Source organism: Natator depressus, chromosome 21, assembly GCF_965152275.1.
Source record: "Natator depressus isolate rNatDep1 chromosome 21, rNatDep2.hap1, whole genome shotgun sequence".
In the NCBI taxonomy this organism is placed as follows: domain Eukaryota; kingdom Metazoa; phylum Chordata; order Testudines; family Cheloniidae; genus Natator; species Natator depressus.
In genome coordinates this window covers 14705170-14728152 of record NC_134254.1, presented here as the reverse complement: position 1 = coordinate 14728152, position 22983 = coordinate 14705170, and the positions used below count along the sequence as shown (strand labels likewise).

The 22983-nt window shown below is 55.3% G+C and overlaps 1 protein-coding gene across 1 annotated transcript; it reads right to left on the bottom strand.

The window, feature by feature from the left end:
• Positions 1–9721: 9721 nt before the first annotated feature.
• On the bottom strand, positions 9722–11505 carry LOC141975821 (uncharacterized). The gene is made up of 2 exons (XM_074936482.1): positions 10822–11505; positions 9722–10242 (listed from the first exon to the last, which is right to left on the bottom strand). The coding sequence occupies exons 1-2, from the start codon at positions 11402–11404 to the stop codon at positions 9722–9724; spliced, it is 1104 nt and encodes a 367-aa protein (XP_074792583.1). The 5' UTR covers positions 11405–11505.
• Between the last annotated feature and the right edge of the window lie 11478 nt (positions 11506–22983).

The following is a 22983-nucleotide window of genomic DNA, read 5'->3' as shown; positions in this document are numbered from 1 at the left end:
CATGTCTGGGGAAGCATTTCACAAAGTCGGAGCTGTTTCCTACAGCCCCGGCGCGGTCTCTTTGCAGAAATGCCTCAAGTTACTTTGTTGTAGATTTAAACACAGTGACCTCTGCTGTTGGTGCGGCGGGGGTGGTGATCAATAACAGGATGTGAAATTGACAAGGGGGATGAGAGAGAGAGAAAGAGACAGAGAGGGAAAGGAAGTGGTGAGAAACCATTCACTTCCATTTCTGCTGCAACAGATCCTGCACCCACGCACTGCAGTCCTAGCGTGAAGCGCCATGGGCGTTCTGGCTGCTTATCTGGCCTGGGATCACCCGTGAGTCCTTATCGAAACACACAAGGCCTCCCCTAGTTTGCGATAAGAAGGAGGGGATTGGCTGCGGAGATGGGCTTTTTAAAAAATCTCCTTGTTTGTTCTTTCTCCCTGTGCAGAGATGGGCCTGTTGGGGAAAACAGAGAAAAATAGGCAGAACAGTCACCGAATCGGCCTCGTTCCATGGGGCACAGTCTGGTCCGATCTGTATTGCTCAATCCCATGGGAAAAGATCAACCATTAACAGGTGTAACATGATGGCTGAATGTCTCGTGCCCCCCCCTCTGATCCACACAGAGGATGAACACTTACTATGTTCGGGCAAGAAGAGCCGATTAGGATCCTGGAGTGACGTAGCAGAGGCCACAGAATCTCACCCAGTGACTCGTGTATTCAGTCCAGGACTTCTGGGGGAGGCAGAGCTATTGGCGAGATCCAGTCTTGTCGATTGTTAATTTTTCGTCTTCCCATGGTACCGAGATGCCCCGGTGCAGGACCAGGGCCCACTTGTGCTAGACATTGTACAAACACAAAACTAACAGTGAATTTACAATGGCCCTGCGTCAGCTGGTCAATTATGCTCATTATAACTCGCACCTTATTTCCTGTTTGAATTTGTCTAGCTTCTATTTCCAGCCATTGGCTCTTGCTCTGCCTTTCTCTGCTAGTTTGACGAGACCTCTACAATCAGAAACCTTTGCATCATGTAGGGGCTTCTGTATCATGATCAACTGTCCTCTAAATCTTTTCTTGGATAAACTAAGTGGTTTGAACTTCGCAAGTAGGGCTGGCCAGACAATAAGAATCCCTTTGCATAAGAGGTTTTCCCATTTGGGTTAGTGAGAGCTTTAGAAATTTTTCATGAAAAAACAGAGCGCGCCCCTTGTAATTTGGGGAATCTGTCTATGTACAATGTATGAATTCTGGCTGATTTTATGAAATTGCTGCATCATTAAATACATCAGCAGCTAGTGAGTCAACCATGAGCTGACAGGATCCTTGCTGTGTATCAGCCATCCTGTCTGGAAGAAGCTACAGAACAACCAAAAGAAGTTGTTAACCTCATCGACTGGGCTCCGGCCAAACCAAGGGTATGCTAAGAAGGGTGCCTGAGTCAGAAGACACTGATCTGTACGGAGGGGGGTTTGGAGCACTGGAAAAAGAAAGTGAGAGGAAGGATGGTGGCATGGTTAGGGCACTAGGCTAAGACTCAGAACCCAAGTTCACTTCCTGTGTGACCTGGGGAAAGTCACTTAGCCGCTCCGTGCCTCAGTTTCCCCATCTGTAAAGATGGGGATGATAATTTTTCCCTACCTCATAGGGGTGTTGTGAGGATAGCTGATCTAAACAAAATAGAACACCTGCACCCCATTCCCTGCCTCAGTTTCCTCACCACTCTTGAATTTGATCAGAGACCTCTTGGGTCCAGGATACACCCCTCCACTTCTCCTGCATGTGGCTTCCATGGGCAGTGGGTACCATAGGCTGGGGGAGGCTGTGCCTGCCCAAACAACCAAGCATTGCCCTGCCCATGCTCTGCCCCCAAGCCCCCCGCCCTCCTGCTTTCTGCTCTGCGTGTGGCTCCTGTCCCTCAGTGCCGGCCCCGTCTGGGGCTGCGCCGCCCACCCTCCTGGGTGTCTGGGACTGGGGGGGCTAGCATGGCATGGGGGAGGGGAACCTGGGCTGGGTGGAAGGGCGTGGCCTTGGGCAGAAGGGGTAGGGCTGGGAGCTAGCCTCCCCGAGCTGGCGGTTCACACGCCTCCCATGGTTGGCTTCTCTGGATCAAGAAGGAAACTGGCGATAGATGAGAGAGCATGTGCCATGTACAGGTGGGAGTGCTGTTGTTTTGTCTGGAGCAGTGTATTTAAAGACAAGATTAATTCTGTTAGAAACTCTTACAAAGGCCTGGTCTACACTAATAAGTTAGGTTGACCCAGTTACATTGCTCAGGGGTGTGAAACATTAACACTCCAGGTGACGTAGGCCGGCTTAACTAACCCTGGGATAGACAGTGCTAGGTCAGCAGAATAGGGCCTGCCTATGCTGGTGGGAAAACCCCTCCCGTCAGCACTGCAGCTGTAGTGTTCCAAGTGTGGACAAGGCCAAAGCCTGTGTGTTATGTGCTTCAATGATCACACGCCCCTGGCGAGGGAATAGGTCAGTGCACCCCCAAGGCTGGCACTTGTGGAAAGGGGGTGTGGAAGCTACTGGGGTATCTGGGGCGGAGTGGTCAGCACTGGTCACAGGGGACCAGGCCGGCTGGACCATGAAGTTTCACTTCTGTGAAAGGGTAAAAGACAGTCGTGCCCAGGAAACGTGCCAGGGAGGCCAAAGAATGACAGTGCTGGAGCCTACGCACACCAAGGGACACTTTGGAGCACATAGGTCCAGCGTGGGGGGACCCCCAACATAGCAACCTGGTGAGCGTCCAGCTGGAGGAAGCTGAACCAGGGCTGTGATGTGGTGGCAGTAGGGGGTATCCGCCTGATAGCATGCAAGTGTTTTAAAAAGAGGCTTTTGCAAGGCCCTGAAAATGTGCTCTGGGTACAGCCAGGCGGCACGTAGAAGTTACAGACGGCCCAGGAAGGAGCAGCCTTTGAGCGTGGCGAGGTTTGTTTATGGCTGATCAAGAAGATGGAGCGGGTGTGTGACAAAGTGGGACTGTTCTTAATGTTTCCTCTGAATAGTGTGGGGGTGACTCAGTTTCCCCTATGCAGTTCTTAAGTATCTAGGTGGTGGAGTAAGGGTGTATGATCATTGCAGAGCCCTAGAGGGCAGGTGTGTGCAGGAGTCTGGACACAGAGAATGGTCGACACCCTGTTTCCTGGCATCTGATGGCCTGGGCCTTTCCCCCCTGCGAGGTGAGAGCTAAAGGGTTGGAGAACAAAGGAATCCGGTGACCTCCTGGCCCGGGAAAGGAACAAAGCCCAGAGGAGGAGGGGCTGGAGGGAGTTTCAGTTTGGGGCTGGCTGGGACATGGAGTGAAGGGCAGACGTGGTTGTCTGGCTCACTGCCCCCCAAAATGGACCCAGCTGAGGGGTCTGGTTCTTTGCACCTACAAGCTCTATGTTAGACCATGTTCCTGTCATCTAATAAACCTTCTGTTTTACTGGCTGGCTGAGAGTCATGTCTGACTGCGGAGTAGGGGGGCAGGACCCTCTGGCTTCCCCAGGACCCTGCCTGGGCGGACTCGCTGTGGAAAGTGCATGGAGGGGCAGAGGATGTTGAATGCTCCGAGGTCAGACCCAGGAAGGTGGAAGCCGGGTGAGCTGTGTGTCCTGAATACAGGCCGCTCACAGAAAGGAGACTTCCCCAGAGTCCTGACTGGCTTCATGGGGAGCAGTTCCAGAGCATCGCCCGGGGACTCCGTGACAAATTTATGCCATGCTCTCACCATCTGGGGCAGGATGGTCCAGAAAAGGCCCCCACCTCTCCTACACATGATCGAGGAGCTAGGCTACAGACACAGCAATGAGAAGGGTTGGTTTCCAGTGAGACCCTTACTTCCTTTTCAGCATCCCTGCTTTGCAGGATCCAGTCCCCCTTCCTTTCATGTGACCTTCATAGTGAGGCACCAAAAATAACTTCTCCTTAGGGCTTGTCCGTACAAACACTCCACTTGTGGCAAAGCTGGGGCGTGAATCTGCCCCGAACTCACCTGCCGCAGGTGTGGACCCAGCTGATGCTCATTAACAATGAGTTAATATTCTTGGATCTAATCCTCTTAAAAACAGGAGTAGATGAAAGCACGTTCCCAAACCGGTAATGCGCATCAGCAGTGTCACGGGGGCCAGGCTAGTGCAGGGCAGATTCACAACCTGGCTTGCCGCAAAGGACTTGTTTGTGTCAACTAGCCCATAGACTTTTCTTGTAGGCCACCTCGGGATTGCAGCCCAGGGACCCTACCTTAGGCTGCCTGCAAAGGACTGCACCTTGCAATCCCTCGCTGCTTCCCTGAGCTGCTCCTACCTTTCCCCTTCACACTCCAGAGGTCTGACTCCTCAGCTCACGTCTTCCCTGCCAGCTCCAGAAACACTTCCTCCAGGCCACGCGTAGCTTCCAAGCTTCCATGCGTAGCTTTCTCTGCTGGGCCTGACCCTGCTCCCAGGTGTAAGCTGGTGGGCCGATTGGGCTAACCCTTCATGTACCAGTGTGGGGCACACATCCATCACAGCCCCTGCCCCATGTGCCTGTGACAGTCACAACACAGCCGGGGCATCCCCCTGGCGGTTAGAGGATGCAGAACGCTGAGTCCTGACGTTACCGACGGCTCCATGGGCAGGGCCCCGGGCGTCCAGCACCCGCTGGGGCGCTCTCTGCATCAGCCAGATCGCAATGGCTGTGAACAGCTCTGCGGGCTGCGGCTGCTCTGCACCTGTGCCTCCGGCTGCCCCCTTCCCCTGGGGACCGTGCAGAGCCTTTGAGTGCAAGGCTGTGTCGAGTTTGTCCCGTGGAGATCTCCCAGCCTGCGGGTGTCCAGGAAGGTCACGGCACAACGGCTTAGAGAGTAGCCAGCTTGCAGGGAGATCCCACCAGCGCGCAAGCCCTGAGACCTGCCTGGCCCCCGCGCAAGCCCCTGTGTTGCCATCAGTCACCACAGTGACTCAGCTGTCCCAACCTGCAGCCCACAGGGGAAAGGTCCTCCCCACCCAGCACATCCTTCCTGCAGCTGCAACCCACTAGGGAGCTGGGGGAGCGTAGGAAGCGGGTGAGGGGAAGGGCTTCTGCAGGTGGTGTCATGTGTGCAGCAAAGCAGGGCCCTGTGCGCTCTGTCCGGCCTCCTGCCCGGCTGGGCTGGACTCATGGGGCCAAGCACTCACCCTGCCCTGGGACCATGCTCAGCCCAGAGCGGGACAGCCTCAGCCACGGCTGGTTCTGCACGGTGTCACCCAGCACTGCTGGCCCTGGGCATGGAGGAGGCACAGGGCCTGGTTCTCCTCTCACTTACACCAGTGTCACTCCATTGACTGCCCTGGGGTTCCTCCTGATTTGCACCAGGGCGAGTGAGAGGGGCATAGATCCAAGCTGAAGCCATGGCTGCTGTTTCGAAGGGTCTGTCTACACTGCAGTGTAAGCCCAGGGCTAGTGACCTCTAGCTGGCAGACCCTGGGGTTGTTAACTTGGGCTTGAGCATCTGCACTTATTTGTAACCCCAGGTTAGGAATTTTTGAACGCTGGCTCCTCATCTGGAGCTCCAGCGTCTACACTGGAAGTGGGCCCGAGTCCAACCACCCCTATCCCAGACTTCCTAGCGCCCTCCCAAACGGTGGCTGCTCGAGCCTTTTGTTCGTGGTGGGAAAACTCGACTGTCCACCAAACTTAACTGTCCAGGACAAAGAAAGTGGGCCCATGAGATTGTGGGATACTTTTGTCTGAGTCCCAGAGTGTGAGTCCAGTGGGGCTGTGTCTACACTGCAAAGCAATAGGGCTTGAACCCTGGGTCCTGGCTTGACTCAGGGTCAAACCTCCAGCCCCATGGGGTTCTGGATCTGAGGCCTGGGTTAGTACAGTTTGGGTGGAGACAGAAGGGGGATTAGGTTTGAGCCTGAGTTTGAACCCTGGGCGTACATTGCAGTGTAGACATAACCTAAGGGACATCTGATCACTTCCATCCAATAGCGGCGCCTGGGGCTAGACATCTGCAAGAGCCGTTTGTCCTGGGCTCGTGGGCTGGGAATCCCATTATCTGAGATAGAGACGCACGGGGAGTGGGGTGTGAGAGAGATCACTACTGGCCCCTGCTGGACGATGTGGGTCAGCACTTGCGGAACAGACCTCGCAGCCACCAGAGCTGGGTAGGGATGGGGAGTGTGTTTTGGAGGCGGCAGTGGATAGCTCTGCCCACAGGTGATCTCTGCCATCTTGGGAGCTGGGTTGCTAACTGGCTGTCTCGGTCTCCATTGAGTTTCTACCCCCCGGCTGGCAGGGAGAGGCGCTCCGGTGTGCCCTAGGCCAATCTATTGAGAGCAGAGTGTGTCCGGTGTCTGGGCCAGGGCGGGGCTAGGAGAATGGGGTGCATGGGGTGTCACACCTTGCGTCCAGTTCCCAGCCCTGCCCATTTCCGTCTCAGGGCTGGCACTGGCAGGCCCATGCTGGGAGGCTGTTTCTGCCGTGGCACAGACCTTGCTCTCCTTGTGGTTTGGCCGGAAGACTTTTCCCTGATGCACAATTACATTGTAAATAATGGGGTTAAAAGAACACTATTAAGGTTGCAAAGTCAGGCATTGAGAAGGTAGGAAATGGCATCATTAGTGTAACCCATGCAGCTTTAATTCAGCTCCCATATACATATCCTTTACAATCGTTAATTACAAGGTCACATAGGTTTCAGAGGAGCAGCCGTGTTAGTCTGTATTCGCGAAAAGAACAGGAGGACTGGTGGCACCTTAGAGACTAACCAATTTATTTGAGCATAAGCTTTCGTGAGCTACAGCTCACTTCATCCGATGCATTCAATGGAAAATACAGTGGGGAGATTTATATACACAGAGAACATGAAACAATGGGTGTTACCATACACACTGTAACCAGAGTGATCACTTAAGGTGAGCTATTACCAGCAGGAGAGCGATGGGGGGGGGGGAGGGAAGGGGGACACCCTTTTGGAGTGATAATCAAGGTGGGCCATTTCCAGCAGTTGACAAGAACGTCTGAGGAACGGGGGGGGGGGGGGAGAGGGAAGAGATAAACATGGGGAAATAGTTTTACTTTGTGTAATGACCCATCCACTCCCAGTCTCTATTCAAGCCTAAGGGTATGTCTACACTACGGAATAAGGTCGAATTTATAGAAGTCGGTTTTTTAGAAATCGGTTTTATATATTCGAGTGTGTGTGTCCCCACAGAAGTGCATTAAGTGCATTAACTCGGCGGAGTGCTTCCACAGTACCGAGGCTAGAGTCGACTTCCGGAGCGTTGCACTGTGGGTAGCTATCCCACAGTTCCCGCAGTCTCCGCTGCCCATTGGAATTCTGGGTTGAGATCCCAATGCCTGATGGGCTGAAACATTGTCGCGGGTGGTTCTGGGTACATATCGTCAGTCCCCCCCTTCCCTCCCTCCCTCCGTGAAAGCAAGGGCAGACAATTGTTTCGCGCCTTTTTTCCTGAGTTACCTGTGCGGACGCCATACCACCGCAAGCATGGAGCCCGCTCAGGTAACCGTCACCGTATGTCTCCTGGGTGCTGGCAGACGCGGCACGGGATTGCTACACAGTAGCAGCAACCCATTGCCTTGTGGCAGCAGATGGTACAATACGACTGGTAGCTGTCCTCGTCATGTCCGAGGTACTCCTGGTCGCCTGTGTGAGGTCGATCAGGAGCGCCTGGGCAGACATGGGCGCAGGGACTAAATTTTTAGTGACTTGACCAGGTCATTCTCTTTAGTCCGGCAGTCAGTCCTATTGAACCATCTTATGGTGAGCAGGCAGGCAATATGTCCTTCTGCACTGTCTGCTGCCAGCCAAAGATGTTAAAGATAGATGGAGTGGATCAAAACAAGAAATAGACCAGATTTGTTTTGTACTCATTTGCCTTCTCCCCTGTCTAGGGGACTCATTCCTCTAGGTCACACTGCAGTCACTCACAGAGAAGGTGCTGCGAGGTAGATCTAGCCATGTATCAATCAGAGGCCAGGCTAACCTCCTTGTTCCAATAAGAACAATAACTTAGGTGCACCATTTCTTATTGGAACCCTCCGTGAAGTCCTGCCTGAACTACTCCTTGATGTAAAGCCACCCCCTTTGTGGATTTTAGCCTCCTGAAGCCAACCCTGTAAGCCGTGTCGTCAGTCGCCCCTCCCTCCGTCAGAGCAACGGCAGACAATCATTCCGCGCCTTTTTTCTGTGCGGACGCCATACCAAGGCAAGCATGGAGTCCGCTCAGATCACTTTGGCAATTAGGAGCACATTAAACACCACACGCATTATCCAGCAGTATATGCAGCACCAGAACCTGGCAAAGCGCTACTGGGCGAGGAGGCGACGTCAGCGTGGTCACGTGAGTGATCAGGACATGGACACAGATTTCTCTGAAAGCATGGGCCCTGCCAATGCATGCATAATGGTGCTAATGGGGCAGGTTCATGCTATGGAACGCCGATTCTGGGCTCGGGAAACAAGTACAGACTGGTGGGACCGCATAGTGTTGCAGGTCTGGGACGATTCCCAGTGGCTGCGAAACTTTCGCATGCGTAAGGGCACTTTCATGGAACTTTGTGACTTGCTTTCCCCTGCCCTGAAGCGCATGAATACCAAGATGAGAGCAGCCCTCACAGTTGAGAAGCGAGTGGCGATAGCCCTGTGGAAGCTTGCAACGCCAGACAGCTACCGGTCAATTGGGAATCAATTTGGAGTGGGCAAATCTACTGTGGGGGCTGCTGTGATGCAAGTAGCCCACGCAATCAAAGATCTGCTGATATCAAGGGTAGTGACCTTGGGAAATGTGCAGGTCATAGTGGATGGCTTTGCTGCAATGGGATTCCCTAACTGTGGTGGGGCCATAGACGGAACCCATATCCCTATCTTGGCACCGGAGCACCAAGCCGGCGAGTACATAAACCGCAAGGGGTACTTTTCAATAGTGCTGCAAGCTCTGGTGGATCACAAGGGACGTTTCACCAACATCAACGTGGGATGGCCGGGAAAGGTACATGACGCTCGCATCTTCAGGAACTCTGGTCTGTTTCAAAAGCTTCAAGAAGGGACTTTATTCCCAGACCAGAAAATAACTGTTGGTGATGTTGAAATGCCTATATGTATCCTTGGGGACCCAGCCTACCCCTTAATGCCATGGCTCATGAAGCCGTACACAGGCAGCCTGGACAGTAGTCAGGAGCTGTTCAACTACAGGCTGAGCAAGTGCAGAATGGTGGTAGAATGTGCATTTGGACGTTTAAAGGCGCGCTGGCGCAGTTTACTGACTCGGTTAGACCTCAGCGAAACCAATATTCCCACTGTTATTACTGCTTGCTGTGTGCTCCACAATATCTGTGAGAGTAAGGGGGAGACGTTTATGGCGGGGTGGGAGGTTGAGGCAAATCGCCTGGCTGCTGGTTACGTGCAGCCAGACACCAGGGCGGTTAGAAGAGCACAGGAGGGTGCGGTACGCATCAGAGAGGCTTTGAAAACCAGTTTCATGACTGGCCAGGCTACGGTGTGAAAGTTCTGTTTGTTTGTCCTTGATGAAACCCCCCGCCCCTTGGTTCACTCTACTTCCTTGTAAGCTAACCACCCTCCCCTCCTCCCTTTGATCACCTCTTGCAGAGGCAATAAAGTCATTGTTGCTTCACATTCATGCATTCTTTATTCATTCATCACACAAATAGGGGGATGACTACCAAGGTAGCCCAGGAGGGGTGGTGGAGGAGGGAAGGAAAATGCCACACAGCACTTTAAAAGTTTCCAACTTTAAAATTTATTGAATGACAGCCTTCTTTTTTTTGGGCAATCCTCTGTGGTGGAGTGGCTGGTTGGCCGGTGGCCCCCCCACCGCGTTCTTGGGCGTCTGGGTGTGGAGGCTATGGAACTTGGGGAAGAGGGCGGTTGGTTACACAGGGGCTGTAGTGGCAGTCTGTGCTCCAGCTGCCTTTGCTGCAGCTCAACCATACACTGGAGCATACTGGTTTGGTCCTCCAGCAGCCTCAGCATTGAATCCTGCCTCCTCTCATCACGCTGTCGCCACATTCGAGCTTCAGCCCTCTCTTCAGCCCGCCACTTACTCTCTTCAGCCCGCCACCTCTCCTCCTGGTCATTTTGTGCTTTCCTGCAGTCTGACATTATTTGCCTCCACGCATTCGTCTGTGCTCTGTCAGTGTGGGAGGACAGCATGAGCTCGGAGAACATTTCATCTCGAGTGCGTTTTTTTTTCTTTCTAATCTTCACTAGCCTCTGGGAAGGAGAAGATCCTGTGATCATTGAAACACATGCAGCTGGTGGAGAAAAGAAAAGGGACAGCGGTATTTAAAAAGACACATTTTATAAAACACTGGCTACACTCTTTCAGGGTAAACCTTGCTGTTAACATTACATACATAGCACATGTGCTTTCGTTACAAGGTCGCATTTTGCCTCCCCCCACCGCGTGGCTACCCCCTCAACCCTCCCCCCTCCCTGTGGCTAACAGCGGGGAACATTTCTGTTCAGCCGCAGGCAAACAGCCCAGCAGGAATGGGCTCCTCTGAGTGTCCCCTGAAGAAAAGCACCCTATTTCAACCAGGTGACCATGGATTATATCTCACTCTCCTGAGGATAACACACGAACGGATGTTGCTTGAACGCCAGCAAACATACACTGCAATGCTTTGTTGTACAATGATTCCCGAGTACGTGTTACTGGCCTGGAGTGGTAAAGTGTCCTACCATGAAGGACGCAATAAGTCTGCCCTCCCCAGAAACCTTTTGCAAAGGCTTTGGGAGTATATCCAGGAGAGCCGTGAATGCCAGGGCAAAGTAATCCTTTCACATGCTTGCTTTTAAACCATGTATAGTATTTTAAAAGGTACACTCACCAGAGGTCCCTTCTCCGCCTGCTGGGTCCAGGAGGCAGCCTTGGGTGGGTTCAGGGGGTACTGGCTCCAGGTCCAGGGTGAGAAACAGTTCCTGGCTGTCGGGAAAACCGGTTTCTCCGCTTGCTTGCTGTGAGCTATCTACAACCTCGTCATCATCATCATCTTCTTCGTCCCCAAAACCGGCTTCCGTATTGCCTCCATCTCCATTGAAGGAGTCAAACAACACGGCTGGGGTAGTGGTGGCTGAACCCCCTAAAATGGCATGCAGCTCATCATAGAAGCGGCATGTTTGGGGCTCTGACCTGGAGCGGCCGTTCGCCTCTCTGGTTTTCTGGTAGGCTTGCCTCAGCTCCTTCAGTTTCACGCGGCACTGCTTCGGGTCCCTGTTATGGCCTCTGTCCTTCATGCCCTGGGAGATCTTGACAAAGGTTTTGGCATTTCGAAAACTGGAACGGAGTTCTGATAGCACGGATTCCTCTCCCCATACAGCGATCAGATCCCGTACCTCCCGTTCGGTCCATGCTGGAGCTCTTTTGCGATTCTGAGACTCCATCATGGTCACCTCTGCTGATGAGCTCTGCATGGTCACCTGCAGCTTGCCACGCTGGCCAAACAGGAAATGAGATTCAAAAGTTCGCGGTTCTTTTCCTGTCTACCTGGCCAGTGCATCTGAGTTGAGAGTGCTGTCCAGAGCGGTCAAAATGGAGCACTCTGGGATAGCTCCCGGAGGCCAATACCGTCGAATTGTGTCCACAGTACCCCAAATTCGACCCGGCAAGGCCGATTTAAGCGCTAATCCACTTGTCGGGGTGGAGTAAGGAAATCGATTTTAAGAGCCCTTTAAGTCGAAATAAAGGGCTTCATCGTGTGGACGGGTGCAGGTTTACATCGATTTAATGCTGCTAAATTCGACCTAAAGTCCTAGTGTAGACCAGGGCTAAGTTAATTGTATCCAGTTTGCAAATTAATTCCAATTCAGCAGTCTCTCATTGGAGTCTGTTTTTGAAGTTTTTTTATTGAAGAATTGCCACTGTTAGGTCTGTAATCGAGTGACCAGAGAGATTGAAGTGTTCTCCGACTGGTTTTTGAATGTTATAATTCTTGACATCTGATTTGTGTCCATTTATTCTTTTACGTAGAGACTGTCCAGTTTGACCAATGTACATGGCAGAGGGGCATTGCTGGCACATGATGGCATATATCACATTGGTAGATGTGCAGGTGAACGAGCCTCTGATAGTGTGGCTGATGTGATTAGGCCCTAGGATGGTGTCCCCTGAATAGATATATGGACACAGTTGGCAACGGGCTTTGTTGGATTGGAGAACACTTCAATCTCTCTTGTCACTTGATTACAGACGTAACAGTGGCAATTCTTCTTCAACAAAAAAACTTCAAAAACAGACTCCAACGAGAGACTGCTGAATTGGAATTAATTTGCAAACTGGATACAATTAACTTAGGCTTGAATAGAGACTGGGAGTGGATGGGTCATTACACAAAGTAAAACTATTTCCCCAAGTTTATCTCTTCCCCCTCCGCCCCCCCCCTCCCCCCGTTCCTCAGACGTTCTTGTCAACTGCTGGAAATGGCCCACCTTGATTATCACTCCAAAAGGGTGTCCCCCTTCCATCCCCCCCCCCCAGCTTTTCTGCTGGTAATAGCTCACCTTAAGTGATCACTCTGGTTACAGTGTGTGTAGTCACACCCATTGTTTCATGTTCTCTATGTATATAAATCTCCCCACTGTATTTTCCACTGAATGCATCGGATGAAGTGAGCTGTAGCTCACGAAAGCTTATGCTCACATAAATTTGTTAGTCTCTAAGGTGCCATAAGTTCACCTAGGATTTTTCCCACAGGACCCCTGGAGGATCCATTTAATCTAATCTATCCCAGATCTTCATCTGAAGAGCTGGTCCAGCTCTATGCAGTCCCCACAGACGATCTGAGGAGTTGCTACGATTTGCTATGCATGGGTTCAGGTTTGCCTGGGATCCCTCTAAGCTGTCGATTTTATTTGACGTTTTGTTTTGAGGATGCTTTGTCAGCAGATGGGAGTGACAAGAGCTAGAAGCTGTAGTAGCTTCATATGCCACAAGAGGGGGTTTCTGCCCCTGACTGGGGGGTGCAGTGCACTGGCATTTTTCATGCTGGACTCTGCAGTAACAATGTGAGAGCAAAGTTTGACTCCAAGGCAGCCATGGGCTGATTGCTTTTCCGCTCCGTGAAGCACAAAGTCAGCACCAGGCCCGTGCCCAAGGAAGTGAGGAACTACTGTCCTACACATCTTCCGGCTAATGATCCGTTCAGGCGATGCCCACCAGAGAGGTGCCCTTTCCCAGGTAAATGCAGGGGCCCGTGGATTGCGGCAATCAGTAAAAAGCAAAGGAAAAGATCCAGAGCGACTAAGGGATCTCAGCCGATCCGCGGTGGAATCCGGCCCGCCAAGGCTGGCTGATCGGCATGTTGGTCTGAGCTGTACGGGCGTGACGGGGAGCGTGTCTTCCTCTGGGTGTCATGAGCCGATAGCAGCACTGAGAATGTGTTACTGGCCATACCCAGGTGTTGGAGATGTGGCAAAGCGTAACTCGCCCAGGGGACACTGTCACTGCACCAAGAAGCTTAGCCCACATGCCCCCCAGCTCATTCCCCACCACCACTGGTCTCTTTGGAGGTGCAAGAAAGCTCCGTTCACTTTTCCGTGGATCCCACCAGCCAGAAGAGGGAGTGTTGAAATCCGGGGAGAGAGGCTGCGCTCACAGGCTCTCTGCCTTTCCCCCTCAGCAGCTGCCAAATGCACTTTTGTGTTTGTACAGCTCCTGGCGCAACGGGGCCCAGGTCCATGCCTGGGGGCCGCAGGTGCTACCACGACACAGGTCAGAACCAAGACCTCTAACAAGGCGTAGGCCAGATGCTGCAAAGGAGGCACTGGAGGTGTGGAAGCCAATTTCAGCCAGAGCCACTGGAGAAACAGAAACGCCTTCGACTTCAAACCGTCAGTTTGTGGGGGGAGGGATTAGCCCCTCCCTTGTTTTAAAAATGTTCAATTTCACTCAATTTTTTGTCTGAAACACGTCTCTCCACAAGAGCTGCCCCTGTCCAGTATTTCCCAGGATCTTCCCTTTGTCCGGGCGCTCAGCGCACGCTGCTGGCTGGCTTGTGTTCTGGGCTCAGGAGCATCCTGGGTGTCTTGGTTGTTTGTACCTTAGAGCCCTAGTCCCAGCTCAAACCTGATCCTTTGAGGGTCGCTCCTCTCTGGTCATCGTGGCCAGGACCCTACCCGTGCCTCCAATGTTGTCTGGGACGGCCCTGACTGTTGCAGGGTGCAGCCATGGGGCAGCCCCGGAACAGTCACCAGCTGGTCCTTAGCCTTTTCCGTTCCATCCCCTGCTACCACTGCTCAATCCCTGCAGAGAATGAGAGTGGAGAGGAGGAGCACTCAGATCCTGACTTAGGGGCCCAGGGCTAGATCCCCACAGTGCCATGTGGGCCCCACAAGGGATGGTCCAGCTCTGAGAGAGCTGGGACGATCACACAGACACCACGAGATGGCATCACGCCCTTCCCAAGAGCCCTGCTCCATCCCCCTGGGTAGGTGGGGGAGGCATCTCTCCAGGGCTTCCTTGTGCCCTGGGCTATGCTGGCCCCAGTGCGGGGGGGGGGGGGGGAGGGGCACGGTTTGGGGCTGGACAGAGGTGATAAGCAGGTTCCCCAGAGGATGGGATGGGATGGTTGGTGGAACAGCTACAGGGAACGCCACTGGGGGAACGTGGGTTGGCAGCTCCCGGGGGGCAGCGAGGGGAGAGGATTTGCCTGGGGGGGACACAGGTGGGATGCTATCACAGGCCCTTCTCCCAGTTATCCTGCTGCCCTGTGGTCTCCTGAGCCTGGCGGACGGGCACCCGCCCAGCGGCCTCACTGAGGGGCCATCAGCCATGCTGCCCAGCAAGTGGGTGGCATGAACGCTTCTTCCTGGGCAGTGACTCTGAGTGCCAGGGCCAAGGAAGCTGCTGGCCAATCCCAGCCAAACACTGCCTAGGAGCAGGGCCGCTCTCTTGGTGGGCAGGGGAAGGCGAGACCCCTCCACCCCCCCCCGCCGACACGCACACTCCCCTTTGCACCCCAGTCCCTGGGGAGAGCGATGGTGCCAAGGTGTTTGGGAATCATCTGAGCCGAGCCTTGCTCCCTTTGCTCCCTTGGGCCTGCCGGATTCTTCTGGGACAGAGCCTGGGGTTCGGCTGCCGGCTGCGATGGCAGCTTAGGCTGTGCCGGGACAAGCCCTCCGCCCCAGAGGGCTGGGAAAGAGGAAGTGTGTTTGGAAACACTTTGCGGCCATGTTTGGCCTTGTTCTTTTCTTTCCCAAAAAGTGATTTTTTTTTTTGTTTAGGACTTTCCAGCCAGCTCAAGTACAGAGCAAACCCCCCGGGAACCCGTGTCCTATGCCAGCTCCCAGGTGAGAAATAGCAACAGGGCTTTGGATTTCACCAGTGTTATTATTAGAGAAGGGTTATTATTATCAGTCCCAGGGACTGACTGGATCTGTCTGTGGTACTTCTCTGGCCTCCATTGGTGTACTGGCCAAACACCTCACAATCTTTATCCTCCAGCCAGTGCCGTTATCCCCATTTTACAGATGGGGAAACTGAGGCACAGATAGGCTAAGTGATTTGGCCGATGTTACCAAAGCAGTCTGTAGCAGAGCAGGGACTTAAGCAAGGGCTGCCCAGTTCCCAAACTAGCACTCCAGCTACTAGGCCATCCTCCTAGGGTCTGACTGATGCCGCTGGATCTTAACTGGGAGAGAGTCCAGCTCCCAAGTCCACGCCCTGGGCTTTAGATGACAATGAACTGGAGCCAGGATTGTCACAATTGGCCACTGATTTGGATAGCTTCGTTTCCTGGACGCCCGGCGGGGGACACTTCAGCTGTGGGCTCCCACATGCAGGTCACTCGGCTCTCCAGCCCCGCCCCCCAAATGCCCCGAGACCCTTTGCTAACCAGGGGTCCCTCTCCCTCCAGTTTTGTGCTGGTCTCGAGCCATTCAGAGGTGAGTGCTGGCGGAGCTATTGGAATGAGTCAGGTGGCCCATGCACCGGCCGTCTCGGCCCACTCTGCTGGGGCTGAGAGCTCCAAGCACTGAGCAGCAAGAAACCCCTTGGGATCCCTGGTCTCTGTCCACCTGGGGACGCACCTGACCCAAAGCCCGAGCCATGAGCAGCTCCAGCTCCCACTCAGGATCTTCAGAGCCATCCTGCCTCCCTCCACCTTGTTGCCTTTCCCCCCTCATCTCAGGTAGCAGCAGCCAGCAACCCTGCAGCCTCCACCCTCTGAGACCAGCTCTATTAATCTGGCCCCAGCTGTGCAAACAAGCCCTGGCTGGCAGCCACACAGATCTGGCTGCTCTTGTCTAGATGAGGCCACAGCCCATGCTCCCTGGCCCCTGCTGAACTGCACCTGGGTACCTGCCTCTCCCTGCTTTGGGTCCGCGACACTTGGTGAGCCGCCTTCGTCATTAAGGCAGAAGCCTGGGCAGGGGAAACGACGCGTCACAGACTGGCCAGCCCTGTGTAGTCTGGGGCTGCCCTGCATGTTCCCAGAGATGTGGGAACATCTTTAGCAAGTTAAAGAAATGTGGGCTGGATGAATGGACTATAAGGTGGATAGAAAGCTGGCTAGATCGTCGGGCTCAACGAGTAGTGATCAATGGCTCCATGTCTAGTTGGCAGCCGGTATCTAGCGGAGTGCCCCAAGGGTCGGTCCTGGGGCCGGTTTTGTTCAATATCTTCATTAATGATCTGGAGGATGGTGTGGATTGCAACCTCAGCAAGTTTGCAGATGACACTAAACTGGGAGGAGAGGTAGGTACGCTGGAGGGTAGGGATAGGATACAGAGGGCCCTAGACAAATTAGAGGATTGGGCCAAAAGAAATCTGATGAGGTTCAACAAGGACAAGTGCAGAATCCTCCACTTAGGATGGAAGAATCCCATGCACCGCTACAGACTAGGGACTGAATGGCTCGGCAGCAGTTCTGCAGAAAAGGGGTTACAGCGGACGAGAAGCTGGATATGAGTCAATAGTGTGCCCTTGTTGCCAAGAAGGCCAATGGCATTTTGGGCTGTAGAAGTAGGGGCATTGCCAGCAGATTGAGGGACGTGATTGTTCCCCTCTATTCGGCATTGGTGAGGCCTCATCTGGAGTACTGTGTCCAGTTTTGGGCCCCACACTACAAGAAGGATGTGGCAAAGTTGGAAAGAGTCCAGCAGAGGGCAACAAAAATGATTAGGGGACTGGAACACATGATTTATGAGGAGAGGCTGAGGGAACTGGGATTGTTTAGTCTGCAGAAGAGAAGAAGGAGGGGGGATTTGATAGCTGCTTTCAACTCCCTGAAAGGGGGTTCCAAAGAGGATGGATCTAGACTGTTCTCAGTGGTAGCAGATGACAGAATGAGGAGTAATGGTCTCAAGTTGCAGTGGGGGAGGTTTAGGTTGGATATTAGGAAAAACTTTTTCACAAGGAGGGTGGTGAAGCACTGGAATGAGTTCCCTAGGGAGGTGGTGGAATCTCCTTCCTTAGGGGTTTTTAAGGTCAGGCTTGACAAAGCCCTGGGTGGGATGATTTAGTCGGGGATTGGTCCTGCTTTGAGCAGGGGGTTGGACTAGATGACCTCCTAAGGTCCCTTCCAACCCTGATCTTCTATGTTTTGAGACATGTGCATTAGCCTCCCCAGTGTCCCCTAGCAGTAGTGTCCTCTCCTGTCCCACCCCAACGCTCCTCCTGTCTGATAATCAGGCCTCGTTACTAAAGACTGCAGGGTCAGGCCCCCAGGGAAAGTTCTCTCCTTTCCCTTCAGAGTAAGAAGACACTTGTCCCACTCCTCCTAATCCTGAACCTGAAGCTGGAATCCCAGGACTAGGAAGGGAGTGTGACGAAGTGGGACTGTTCTTAATGTTTCCTCTGAATAGTGTGGGGGTGCCTCAGTTTCCCCTTAAGTATCTAGGTGGTTCTTAAGTATCTAGGTGGTGGGATAAGGGTGTATGATCATTGCAGAGCCCTAGAGAGCAGGTGTGTGCAGGGGTCTGGACACAGAGAATGGCCAACACCCTGTTTCCTGGCAACTGATGGCCTGGGCCCTTCCCCCCTGCAAGGTGAGAGCTAAAGGGTTGGAGAACAAAGGAATCAGGTGACCTCCTGGCCCGGGAAAGGGACAAAGCCCAGGGGAGGAGGGGCTGGAGGGAGTTTTCAGTTTGAGGCTGGCTGGGACATGGAGTGAAGGGCAGACGTGGTTGTCTGGCTCACTGCCCCCCAAAATGGACCCAGCTGAGGGGTCCCGTTCTCTGCACCTACAAGCTCTGTGTTAGACCATGTTCCTGTCATTTAATAAACCTCTGTTTCCCCGGCTGGCTGAGAGTCATGTCTGACGGTGGAGTTGGGGTGCAGGATCCTCTGGCTTCCCCAGGAGCCCCGCCTGAGCGGACTCGCTGTGGGAAGCACACAGAGGGGCAGAGGATGCTGAATGCTCCGAGGTCAGACCCAGGAAGGTAGAAGCCGTGTGAGCTGTGTGTCCTGAAGACAGGCTGCTCACAGAAAGGCGACTGCCCCAGAGTCCTGACTGGCTTCATGGGGAGCAGTTCCAGAGCATCGCCCAGGGACTCTGTGACAGGGAGCAATTTAGTTTTCCAAATGGGGGTTAGCAGGGAGATCTCTTGGTGTTAAATAATGCAAAGATATCCGTGCATAGGGACAGAGTCTGCTCTCAGTGACAACAGTGCAGTCACTCCGGATTGCCTGAAAACAAACATTTTTGACCACGATAGAACGAGTGGTGTCTAATGCTTTCCCCGTACTGCACGCTGCCACTTTGTAACAGTGGAGGATGTTTGGAAAAGTCACAGAGTTTCATTTTTCTCTTGTCCATGTGGTAAAGATTCTGAAGCTGGAGATGTTTTGAAAAGTTACAAAGTGCGGGAAAGGAGGCCGGTGTGTGACCAAAAACCCAGAGAGGGGAACCCCCCCCCCAGATTTGGACTTTTAACTGTCTGTTCCACAACACACGAGCACGGGGACAATGTGCGTGGAAAATGAAAGGTGGGAAAAGGAAATCCTTTTTTCACACAATGTAGGCCAGCCTGTGGAACTCACTGCCACAGGAAGTCACTGAGGCCAAGAATGTAGCAAGATTCCAAAAAGGACTGGAGATGTATATGGATAACAAGACTATCCAGAGCTATCGTAGTTAATGCTAACAAACATTCTGGAAGGGGTGTTGAACTTCCTGCGCCGGGGATTAAGCCACCAAGTGGGGGCAGATTATCCCCCAGGTGCTACTGTGAGGTTCTACTGCCTCCCTCTGAAGCAGCTGGTGCTGGCCACCATCAGAGCCAGCTGGACCTCGGGTCTGACCCAGTCTGGCAATGCCCAGTGTAACATCCTCCCCACTGCTGCCAGCAGCGGATGGCAGATCCCCCTGCCATCCCTCCTGCTCAGCCTCCAAACCAGCCAGCATGTGACACAAGCCACCCCTGGGGGAGACTTGAGGGCCGTGATGCAGACATGCAGGCACCATGCAGTCACTGATGGGTCCTCAAGATGCCAGCATGCTCCCTCACCCCCCCCTCCACACCTGAGATCAGGGCATTGACACCTGCTCCCCCTTCCCCCTTCAGAGCGGCCGGGAGGGAGAAGATGGCAGAGCCAGCCCTCAAATGCTGGACGCTGTCTCCTGCCTGCTCTGCCCTCAACTGGGTATTGGCTCCTTGCTGCCCTCTCTGCTCCTTGTAGTGGGTGGCAAAGAAGGGCATGGGCCCTCTTGCTCAGCAGAGAGCACTGCGGCGGAGAGGGGGGGTGGTGTGGGGAGAGCTGGCCCATGCAGGGCCCCTGGGCCTGGAGGAGGAAATGTACCCACCTAATCCTAGCTAGTGGGAGTGAGTGTCTCTGTGGCCCGAGCACAGGCCTGGGAGTCAGGAGACCAGCTCTGCCAGTGCCCCCTGCGAGGCTGTGGGTGGGCCCGGGCACCTCACTTCCCCCATCTGAGCATACTAAGCCCCCAGGGGTGTGAGGCTTACGAAAGGCCTTGCTCGTTAGGGTATCTCCTTGGCATCTGCGCCAGTCGCATGAACGGCCCTGCGCTGGCCCGGGCACTGTAAGAGGCAAGGAGGGCTGTGTGGGGTGGCCAGGGATGCTGCCAGCGGCAGGTGAGAGGAGTGCCCAGCCTGCAGGTGTGGGGGGTGACGCCCCTGGGCACACGGGCAGGGCACAACGTTCCCCCCCGCTCCCAGGATGCAGAGCGCCGTGGTTACCAGGCAGTGGCGGACGCCCCTGTCCTGCTGGTTCCTCTTCTGCGGGGAGAGGAGCAGGGCAGGCCCAGGCGGGACTCCGCAGGGGCCAGCTCAGACTTGATTGCCCGAGAGGCGAGGCAGGAGAGAGCGTGCACCACCAGCGCTAGCCTCGCCGGGAGAGCCCCTGCCGGGGCGCCGAGCGGGGAGTGCCAGCCAGGAAAGGTAACCGTGTCGCCCCCCTGCCCCGGCGACCCCCTGAGCATGGGGGGCTGGGCCTGGCTGCTCGGGGGAAGTATCCGTTCCGACTCTGAACTCGGACACGGAATGAGCCAAGCCCTGTCGGGTCAGGCTGCGGCCGGGCTGGGCTTGGTGGGGGCACTGGGGCAGCCTGCCACTAGGCTCCTGTTCCCGGGGGAATGGACAGTCTCCCCCTGGCTTCCCTGAAGGGCGCGGCTCAGGGAGCCAGGCAGAGCCATGTGCTGTAAAGCGCTGCTCAGCCTTAAAGCAACCGAGCTGGGCACAATGCCCCCTTGGTGCCACTCTGCACCGTGCGCCTGCAGAATGGCATGCTGGGAGAGAGCCCAGCAGCAGCGGGCATCATCCCTGCTGGCTTTGGCTGTGCTGGTCTCCACTGGGGGCCCTGCTGGCCCTGGGGTTCTGGGTGGCTGGCGGCACTGCCGGGAACAGGGCTCCTGCCCCTGGGCTGTGCTGGGGAGTTTGGCGCCAGGGGATTTTTCCTGTTGCTGTGGGTGAACTCGGCACGGGGCCATGCAGGGAGGGGAGAGTGCCAGGCAGCCCTGTCACCACCAGGAGCATGGAGAGCCAGAGGGACCGGGCATGGGGGGCGCTGTTCTGCACCCTGCGTGTGCCCTGCTGGAACCAGGGCAAGAGCGTCACGTGACACTCTGCGCCGGGCCAGCATGGCCCCTCTTGGCCTGGCCAGGGGGCAGCGACGCCCGGCCCACACCGGCTCAGCGCAACCCCTGCCAGCTCAGGGGGGCCTGACTCCTGGGAGAGACCAGCTTGGCCCTTTGCTGGCCCCTGACCCACCTAGCTGTGGTTTGCCTTGCAGCGGGGCCGCATGCTGCAGGGGCTGGGTCTCCACTGCCCAGCACCTTGGCTGGTCCTTATAGCGAGCCCCAGTGGGTGCAAAGCGTGCCGGGGCACAAGGAGAACGTTTCACATGCTCTGCAGGGCTGTACATGATGCAGGCCCACGGAGCTTGCCCGGCAGCTGCAGCTTCCTGCTCTTGGATTCGTCTCTCTGCTTGGTGCTCTAGGGGAGGCAGCACGGCCTAGTGGATAGACTGGGACTCAGGGTGCCTGGGTTCTATTCCTGGCTCTGGCATTGGCCGCCTGGGGTGCCTCCGGCAAGTCACTTTGCCGCTCTGTGCCTCGGTTTCCCCATCTGTAAAATGGGGGTAATGATCCTGGCCTCTTTTGTGAAGCACTTTGAGAGCTAGGGATGAGAAGTGCTAGGGACCGCATAGGCCCTCAAAGGGTTAATGTGGCTGCCGTATAGCAGCAACGCAGGAGCGGGTTTTGCCAGGGCTGATGCCCTGGAGCTAGCGCTGGGTGTCAGGCCCACACCCTAGGCAGTGCTCATGCCTGATGTAGCCCTATCCCTCCCCCCACCCCAGGGCACTGCAGATTATACAGCACCCGGCACCTGAGCCTGTCAGAGGGGAGGAACCTGGGAGCCCCCCCCGCTGGTTTCACATCCTGCCTTGCTCCCCAGCTAGGCCATGCATTTCCCCTCACCCCATACGCTTTGCTGGATGGAGGAGCCTGGCTCTGGAGCTGGCTCAGCTCCCCTACTGGCCTTCGCAGGGCCCAGTGCACAGCCTGGGGGCGGCAGGACTGTGCAAATGGACTGGCCAGCGTGGGAAGGTGGGGCGGCAGTGGTCGCCGGGTCCCCTAAGGACCCGACGATAGAGCGGGGCGAGCTTCCGTAGTGTAATCCTTCAGGAGCCTGACCCATGGTCCCTTCTGAGCCCTGGAACTGGAGAGTCTGGGCACATGCGTCTCCGAAGAGGCCCTCGGACCCAGGGAGAGTGCAGCCCTCCCAGTCCATCCCCTGCCTGCGAATGGTGCCGTCAGCTCCCGCCCCGCCTTGGGCTAGGCCTGTGCCATCCCTGCAGGGCACAGCCCAGGGGGAAGCCCAGGCCAGCTGGCGTGCAAGCGGCTAGCGCACCAGGCTGGTGTTAGCACGTGAGGGTGGCTGCGGCAGGTATCAGAGGCAGCAAGTGATGCACAGGAGAGGAGCGAGCCCTTTGGATGGGTGGGAGGGGCTCAGGTCATTGGTCATTATGTCCCCCCTGGGGCAGCTGCCTGCCTTCGACCATGGCTTGGCTCCCACCCGCATTTCTGCCGTGTCCTTGTCCGTGTCTGTCTCTCCCTGCCGGCCTGGCCCCCTGTGTCTCAGCGCAACGCCTCTAATCCCGAGCGCTGAACGCCTCCCGGCTGAGCGGCTCCTCCCTGGGCCCAAGCCGAGCGGGGTTCTCCCCCATGGGCAGGTGGAGACGCAAGTGACAGCGTGAGTGAGTCACTCACAGACCAGAGCGAGCTCCTGGCTCCGAGTCCCCCGGTCTGACTCCTGGGCACGGCCGGCCAGGCCAGTTCCTTCAAACCCCGCTCAGCAGAGCGTCTTTCCCAGCTGGTGGCAGCTTGGCGGCCCGGCTGTCGTGAGGGGGGTCTAGCAATCGCAGCGTAGTTCCTAAGTGTCCTCCCCCTCCACAGCCTACCAGCACCGTGCCCAGGAACCGGCGCTCCCAGCTCTGGCTACCGCTGCTTTCAATTACGCCTGGGGCTGCTCAGGGGCTCCCACCCCCAGCTCCTTTCGGCGGCTTTTGCTGCTTCGTGGGAAATGTGGTGACTCAG

What these genes read in the sequence shown, in the direction of transcription:
- LOC141975821 (XM_074936482.1), bottom strand. Translation starts at nt 11,404, where the DNA reads ATGCAGAGCTCATCAGCAGAGGTGACCATGATGGAGTCTCAGAATCGC. An exon ending in AGGCGGAGAAGGGACCTCTG is followed by an intron (nt 10,243 to 10,821) that starts GTGAGTGTACCT and finishes TTTCTCCACCAG; the next exon opens with CTGCATGTGTTTCAATGATC.